The 8,959-nt window shown below is 33.1% G+C and overlaps 1 protein-coding gene and 1 long non-coding RNA gene across 3 annotated transcripts in view; one reads left to right on the forward strand and one right to left on the reverse strand.

Annotated features, from left to right (window-relative positions):
* Positions 1-2,979, forward strand: part of LOC131928303 (arf-GAP with GTPase, ANK repeat and PH domain-containing protein 1) — a 94,842-nt gene extending 91,863 nt beyond the window's left edge. For both annotated transcript variants that reach the window (XM_059284290.1, XM_059284291.1), the window contains one exon: positions 461-2,979. In XM_059284290.1, the coding sequence (XP_059140273.1) occupies positions 461-658 (198 nt within the window). In that variant the 3' untranslated portion in view covers positions 659-2,979. The remainder of the gene's footprint in view (positions 1-460) is intronic.
* On the reverse strand, positions 2,726-7,489 carry LOC131928305 (uncharacterized). Its single transcript, XR_009383753.1, has 4 exons — positions 7,390-7,489; positions 3,885-4,003; positions 3,270-3,323; positions 2,726-2,807 (listed from the first exon to the last, which is right to left on the reverse strand). It is a non-coding gene; the product is annotated as an uncharacterized LOC131928305 (long non-coding RNA).
* Positions 7,490-8,959: the final 1,470 nt, after the last annotated feature.

Raw genomic sequence — 8,959 nt, forward strand, 5'->3', positions numbered from 1 at the left:
TTTGAAAATCCAAAAATAATATTTCGAGAGTTTTTTCAATTAGAGTTAGTAAAGAAGTATCAATGATTATATATTTTAACCGTGAGATCTCCACTAAAAGGGTTTTTTTTTTTCAAGATGACCATCATTTTCATGGCAACCATATGTTAAGAAGAGTCCCTGATGCATATATATTTTCCATTAAGTACCCTAACTTAGATACACACAAATTAATTCAAAAAAAGCTTAACTATAAAGTTTTTTTCCAGAGCCTACTAAAACTGTTTAATGATACATTTCCTTTTTTTAATCTTTTTATTTACTCCATGGTTTGTGTACATTTCAATGAATATTTTAATATAATAAATAAAATACTAAGTTGTTTTTTTTTTACCATGTATAGGAATATTTCTCAACTGCTGTTTTTTCCCCATTATGCTCCTTTCACTCACCATTATTGTTTTTTTTTTTTCATTTACAGTACAATGCTAATGTTAAAGTTGTAGACCATGAAGGTAGAAATGCTTTATGGTATGCACGAAGTTCAGGTTCGTCTGAATGCACAGAACTTCTAACAAACAATGGATGTCCTGAATATCCAACTTTACCACGAAGACGGGGAAGTGTGCAACAGGGAAAGAATGATGTGTTTGATAAATTACCTGCAAGTGTTATTTAAACAGTTCATAACAGTGTAAAGGATTAAATGTGAATGATTGATATTTGAATGCTTGAAGTATCCATGTTATGTAATTACTTAATATCTATCAAGAAACTACGTTTTCATTTGGTTGATGTAAAGTTATAGTTAAGCATTTGTTTTGCAATTAGTTTAGTAAATAATTGATTTTAAGGATACTGCATCATATCAATTGTCTTTTCCTGTAAATGAATAGTATTCAGTTTTATTTACTTTAATTTTTTTTAAACAAGTCCGGATATCGTAGACCTATTTTGTGGTCTTTTGTATTTAACATATCTTTTTCTAGGAAATTAAGATGTAATTTTACGTCATTTGTTGTTTGTTTTGTTTTTTTGTCTATAGTTTGCATTTGACTTGCATTTTAAGTTCTTGTTAGTTTTTTGTTGGTTTTTTTTTGTGCTGTTTTAAACATTTTTAGGAAACATAATTCTAAAGGTCTCAGATAATTTGAATTAATTGGCTTCTTTTTAAACTGACACACTGAGTTTACTATTGAAAAGTTTTAAATACAAACTACTTGGTAAATATTTGTTTTTAACGTTATGTTTACTATTTGTTCATTGTGAAAAAAAATTATAAATCTCAAATATTCTTGAATTTAGATCTGTCACATTTTTAGCCACTTTGGCAATTACATTTATATATTCATTATATGTTTTTTTCATAAGAATAAAGTATCATTTTAATCTTTGTTACTAGTTCATTCACTGGGCTAAGATTTTTATGAGTTAGAAGAATATTCACTTTAAACCAGACAAATTAATTGATTACACATGAGCAAATTGAAACACATTTTGGTTGTAAGAGATCAATCTAAATTTTAACTATTTTAAATTGTAATATTGTAAGTGGTAAAAAAAAATGTGTGCATTTAATAAATTACAATGGCATTGACCAGTTGGGATTGGTTATTATTTGTCTTAGACCGCCATTTTTTGTGTGCTAAGCTTTTCAAGAATATATCTTGTCATGTGGCATTTGTAAGTAAGTGTTCTAAAGCATCTCATTTTTGGTCGCGTAAAACAAATATTACAAATTAAAAGCTAATATTTTGCTTACATTTACTGTAATGCACTAAAACTTATGATGTCAACATGACCTTGTTTGTTTACATTATTTGGCATCAGGGAGGCTTGGGTTGGATTTTTCCTTTAAATTTCATTTAATTAATGACAAATACATCAGGTTGGTAATGAAAAGCATTGGTCTTTATAAGTATGTGTTTTAGCAGCTTTGTACTAGATTTGTAAAAAAATGTAATCTCCTTGATTGCCACTTGAATATTTCCTAATAATAGTCTAAAATGCATTTTAAAATTGTTATTCTGTTAGGTTAGTCTATGTCCAGCATATTATTGGGATAACTGGAACAAAAAGAAATGTATTTATGAATCAGTGATTTATGAGCTCGGTAAAGTTGTAAAAATTCTGTGACCTGATTATATAAAGTGATTAAAATTTTGCTGTGTATCTGATAACTGAAAAAACCTGTAAATTATAGTTAACTTGAATATATTTTATAATGTGCTATACAACTGCATTGTTCCTATGTAACTCTTATAGTATACCATTTTGATCAGTGTTACTATTTCATTTATTTAATGTCTTTTATTATTTAACAAAACATGGATGTCGATTTCTTTAAAAAGGTGTTTGCTTTCCTTGACACCTTAATTTTTAAGATTTATTTGTGACACCTAGTTACTATTAACGAAGTAATATTAAGAATTTATAAAGGATTTGAATTTTTAAAATAACTTTTCCATAACTGGATGTATATTAAATTTTTCTTTCAGGCTTGTGGCTGTAATTTGTAAAACTTGACTAATGTGTATGTCAACTAAGTCATAAAAGTTGTAAAGTTGTTTGTTAATTTCAAATTCAACAATTGTTTATTTTTATAATTTTTTTTCTTTACACAAGAACTAAAGATAAAACATATGACACTTTTAGATAATAGATTTTTAAGTCAGCTTTTTTTTTTATTATTATTTTATTTGTGATAAATTTACACTAGTCAGATGCTGACATACACAGAATGCAGTTTGTGAGTTTGATTTTTGGGTAATATGTTATCTTGACTGTTTGATGTTTCTTTTTTAAAGTTGCTGCATTTGATTTTTTATCTGTAAAATATGTAAATTAATGCATTTTTATGACACAACTTTAAATTTCAATTTTAGTAATATCTTAAGTTATTACAGATATTTAGAGAATTGAACATTTTATTACATGTAACATATTTGAAACTTAATTGTAGCAATTGCATTTGAAAGTAATAAATAAGTATTTGTTTTTGGTTTCTGTTGTTTTCTTTCCTTGTGTATGTCTACTTTAATATTATAGTTTGGTGCTTGTCCCAAAAAAGGCTTTCCTTTATGTTATTAATCAAATTTTTCTATTATACATTTGAAAGTAAATTTAGTTTGTTATAATGTAAAACAGTATTACATGATGAAACTAGATGTTTAGAAATTTTGAAATCAAATAACTTACGTATAATAAACTAAAAAATGTTATGTTGTGTTAGGGCTTTTATAAACTATCCTGAACTACTCAAGAGCCGTAGCCATTTTATTAATACTAACCAATATAGCTTGAGTGTTCCTTTCAGTCATTTTGGTCCTGGGCATTTGAAATATCTAGGAGGGTGAGGGGCGATAGTAAGAATAGTTAATATATTATTATATTTGCCCCTTATATTTTATGGCCGAATCTTTTTTGTGTAATGGCCAATATTATGAATATCACCAGCCAAAGTCAGAAACTTGTTGATTTCACTTTTACCAGCTAGTGTGACAGGCCAAAGTCTGTATCAGAAGATAATGTGCAAATTTTGGGCGTTCATACACTATTATTAGATGTGTCAAACTGATTTTTTTTTAAAGGTCCCAGAGGTTTTTTGAAAGTTGCTTTGTCAAGAACTCATGATTCTAAGATAGTGGGCACTAAATTTGTTCATATATCTCATATAGTAAAAAAGTTATGACGTTTTAAAAAATTGGTTTTTAACTTATTTTTCGAACACTCTAAAAAGTGACATGTTTGAGAGGTTATATCTGTAAAAGTATGTCACAATCTTTTGAACTCAACACAAACACACATACAGAGAGAACATACTCAATTTTTTTCAAACCTCAAAAATAAGTCCTTCATTTAAATTAATTGCATAGAAATTTTTTACAAGCTTTTATTTAACTCACTTCCTCTGTCTGTCGTCAGTCTGTCTAGATCGAAACGCCGGAGCGAAAATTCGGACACTTCTACTTGACAGATACGGTTCTCAGTTGGCACGTGGGTCAAGACATGAAGACAATGCAATCTGAAATTAAATTTGACTTAATTGGATGCCTAATAATTTTTTTATGAATTAATTAAAATTTGGACCGAATTAGTAGGCATGTCTATCCAACCACACCACACGCGTCATCACGTTCAATAGGCGCGCAATGGTTTTTAGTCATGAAACTCTAGTGTAAATAAAACATGTAAAGTAGTGAAAAAAAAATCATAAAAAACGTTTTAATAAGCTTTTATGTAATAATGCACTAAAAAGTAGAAAATAAATTATAGACTACTATTTAAATAACTATAAAGAAAAGTGTGGGTGTCTTCCTTAACATTAGTAAAGGTATCCAATAGATACCAAAGTTACCCACGCTTTTCTTTATAGTTATTTAAATCTAGTAGTCTATAATTTATTTTCTACTTTTTAGTGCATTATTACATAAAAGTTTGTTATTAAAACGTTTTTTATGAATTATTTTTTTTTGTCACTTTCTGAAAAAATTAAAGTGGAAGTAAAAATACAAACTTTGTACATTTTTAAAACATGTCTGATGAAAGAACATATTCTACTTGATAAGTATCAGAGGCGTAGCTACCCGGGGCCAACTTTCAATTTGGCGCCCCCCCCCCTTATATATATGTGTGTGTGCGACATTCCTGACAAGGTTTAATAGTTACAGTGTATGATTTTCGTTCCTTAAAATTTTACATTGAGATGCGTTTTCCTTTTACAAAAGATTAGTAACGTCAGAAAAAAAATATGCCTGATTTAATTTACAGGGTGGTTTGTAGCAAGCGCTAATTTTTTTAGACCAGCTTTTTATGTTCCATTTTCAGAACGATATCTGTTGTGATATGGTACATAGTTGGATTATAAGTTTGTTAGAATAAGGTCATACAAATGACAAGAGCAACTTATCAGAGACATTTATTGTCCGCATTGGAATACGACTTGGGTATTTCGTTGATTGACTGATGGAATAACTAAACGAGCTAGAGGAAACAAACTGGAATCCAACGGATGTTAACAGCTCGATTACTTGGATTTCGCAGATGTGCGCTGCCTTCTCGCACACAGTCAACAACAGTTACAAAACTAATTGTACTGACTGAATAAGCAGTAATAACCGGTTTAATGATAGTGGCACCGCCCATGACGTTCTGATTATAATCAACAGCAATGAAACGCGTTTTAACACTCTTAAGACAATGTGGAACTCAAATGCATTGTCAAAAAAAAATCAATCAGGATCTGTAGCTAAATGTGAAGTCTCTTTTACTGTATGAGTAGATAACAGACAGTGGAGAATGAAATAAAAGCATGGGAAAAGTGTTGGTTAGGGCACAATATCAGATAGAGGAAGAGAAGGAGACAAAAAAGTCCTGAAGAAAATCGTTTGAACTAGAGAAGTGGGAGGCTGTATTATTAGGCTTCTATCTTCATAAAAATCAAGTGAGTTGACGAAGTGTTGCTAACGCCTATGCTCCTTAGGAAACCGAAACGAAAAAAAAAGAAGAAAATCCAAAATCCCCCCCCCCCCCCCGGACGAGATGGAATTTATATAGTAAACATACACTTATACTATTGTCGTCGCCCCCCCCCCCCCCCCCACCCCGAAAAATGTAGACCGCCCCCCCCCCCCCCCCGAAAATATCAAGTGCCGCCACCCCCGCCTCCCCCGGAGAAAAAAGTCTGAAAGAAACACTGTTGGTTCTTAACCTGGGCTCGATCGAACCAAAGAGGCTCGGTGTGTAAGTCTCAGAGCTTCGGCGGAGGTCAAGACACGCACCCGACTCATGTGATTCACGATAAAATTTTGTCAATGTGGACAATAAAACTATTAAGAAGGGTTAGGTGAAGGCGCATGTGAAACTGTTAGGGTTCTGTACCTTTAAAAAGGTTAAGAACCACTGCATTAGAGTGTAGTTTGTAAAAGGTTCAAGCTTATTTGGTCTACTTTTGGTTGTGTCTTTAGAACAATTTCGATAATAGTGTATTATACTTTTGAATTATCAGTTAGGTTGAACAAAGTGACAAAGCATCACCTGTTGTCGTGTTGTACCAATTTTTTTTTACATCTTTTAGTAGGTCCAGTGGCCTTAATTATATGAAAACTGCAGTATGAGGACTTGTTATGAAACAAAAATGATCAGAGTTTCTTCCAGGCAGGGGGCTAAGCCCCCCCCCCCCCCCGAAAATTTTTTACCGCCCCCCCCCCCCGAACGAAATGAAATTTATATAATTTATATAGAAAATATATACTTTTAACAGTGTCCGCCCCCCCCCCCCCCCGAAGAAAGTCTACCGCCCCCCCCCCCCCCCCCCCCCCCCGAAAATTTCAAGTGCCCCCCCGGAGAAAAAAGTCTGGAAGAAACACTGAAAATGATCTATCCGGTACAATATACTTAAGTTTTTAGCTCTTAAAATTTCGGCAAGAGTATCGTCTTTCGCCCACCTGCTACGACCGTATGCTATTTTACTGATCGGATAGCGATTCAAGAATCCGTGATATTTATTTCTCATTAAGACAGTGATCCTGGCAAGATGCAATCAAGTAAAAGTATCTGATCTCTCTCGTTGAAGATGAGAGAATCGTAAGAATATTACAATTTTCCAGTCACGTCATTTCTTAACAAAACTGGCTATTTAAATTGTACATTACGCGTTAATACAATTGGTTTCTTTTCTAAGTGTTAAAAGAGTTGTTTACTCACCAATCCAGTACAAATACTTACGATTTTTGTTCGCGAAAAAAGCGCCCCCACCCCTCACACCTCCCAACCATCTTGGACAAAGTTTGTAGAGCGGGTTTTAAGGTAACTAACTTTTTTAAAAATGTTACACAATCGTACAATGCACTTTTGTACCATTAGTTTCTTTTCGAAGTGCTAAAGGCTGTTTACTCAAAATCCGGTGTAATATTGCGATTTTATTTAGCCTAAAAGCGCCCTCCCCCCGCACCATCTTGATAAAAGTCACTAACATATTTTACGGTTAAACAATCGTACAATACATTTTAATGCAATTGGTTTCATGTATAGATCTAAGTGGTAACGTTTATCGACTCACCAATCTAGTATAGTATTAAATTCTTCCGATTTTAGTTTCGGAAAAGCTGGAAAGCGGTTTTGCCGGTCACTGTTTCTTAAGAGTATATGTTTTACAGTTAATAATCAAGGTAGAAAACAGTTAAATCAGTATGCAAAGCAGTGTAGACTGTTTATGATTCAAAACTGCACCATAAAATCAGCTTTTAAAATTTTTTCCACCTCTTTTGGCGCCCCCCTAGGGTCGGCGTTTGGGGCAGCCGCCCCCCCCCCATAGCTACGCCTCTGATAAGTATGTCAAAATGTAGGGGAGCAAAGTTTCTTTGAATTTAAGTAACATGTATGCATAGAACAAGTATGTTTGAAACACACCTGAGGTGGATTTGAGTTGTTCTATTATAACACACTGACGAGAAGCCATGCTGTTTGTATATATATTTTATTGGGCCTTCGACTACATGATGGAAGACCGGAACAGGAAGTAACAATAGATAAATACAAGGGACATCACTCAATAACAACATTATAAATATAACTAATACAAGAAGAGTGAGTTCCCCTGACCTCACAAAACCCAATATATTACATCCCTTTACCCTTAGTAAACACAACACATCTCTCAATAGAACAATTGACAGTATCTTAAAATCACCAATTATATTGTAACATGGACACTATGGTAGATTACACCCTTACAAACAATGCACAATATGTTACAACTTAATTAAAATACAAAACAATGATGTCAAAGTCCTTTTGACCTTTAAAATCATAGGTCTAACTTATTTGGGACTTTGATTGTCCTGCTTGACCTTCTCAGTGGCTTTTGATTTGGTGACTCAAGATTCTGACCATCTGGATTCTCTATCTCAGGAGGTCTAGGATTTAAATCATTAACTCCAGAATTTACATTGGTTCACTCATATCAACAGAACTTGGTTGTGGAACAAACTGAGTTGGTGTGAACTGTTCAGATTTGGTGGGATTGACAGATTCACACTTATTATCTGCACAAGTTATTTTTAACTGGTCTGCATGTCTACGGACAATAAGTCCATCATTTGTTTTTACTTTATAAGACACAGGTCCTGTACACTGAACAATTTGACCTGGCCTCCATTTTTCCCTTCTCCCATAATTTCTTAGATACACATTCTCATTAACTCCAAATTCTCTTTCAATGGATGATTTGTCATGATTTACTTTTTGTGTATGTTGATGTTGGGAAACAGACCTTTGAACAGTTGGATGTAGTAGATCAAGGTGAGTTTTAATTTTCCTACCACATAGCAATTCACATGGTGCAACACCTGTTGTTATATGAGGAGTTGTGCGGTATTTGGTTAAGAACCTGTTTACTCTTTCTCTAAGAGAAAACTTGTTACCGGTACTCATTTTTACCATAGCGGTTTTGAATATGCCTACCGCTCTTTCAGCTAAACCATTCCCAGCAGGATGATAGGGGGATGTGGTTATATGCTCAATACCATTTGCCACACAAAACAGTTTAAACTCATGAGCTGTGAAACTAGGCCCATTATCTGAAACAATTTGATCTGGTAATCCATGAGTTGAAAATATTTCCTTAAGTTCTATAATGGTATCATTTGCAGTGATTGTGTTCATGATTTTAACTTCTAACCATTTAGAATGTGAATCAATAACAATTAAGAACATTTTGTTCATGAAAGGTCCTGCGAAATCTATATGTATACGTTTCCATGGTTCGATTGGCCAGTCCCAGTTTTGCAAAGGTGCTGTAGCTGGTTGCTTTGAATGTTGTGCACAGCTTGAACAAACATTTACATATTTTTCAATATCAGCATCCATATGTGGCCACCAGAACCATGATCTTGCTAGACTCTTCATTTTGGAAGAACCAAGGTGAGTATCATGTAAAGTTCTTAAAACTTCTTTTTGTAACATTTTGGGGATAATTACT

This window comes from Physella acuta, unplaced genomic scaffold (assembly GCF_028476545.2).
Source record: "Physella acuta isolate Inbredline_101_S28 unplaced genomic scaffold, ASM2847654v3 ptg001481l, whole genome shotgun sequence".
Lineage (NCBI taxonomy): Eukaryota > Metazoa > Mollusca > Gastropoda > Physidae > Physella > Physella acuta.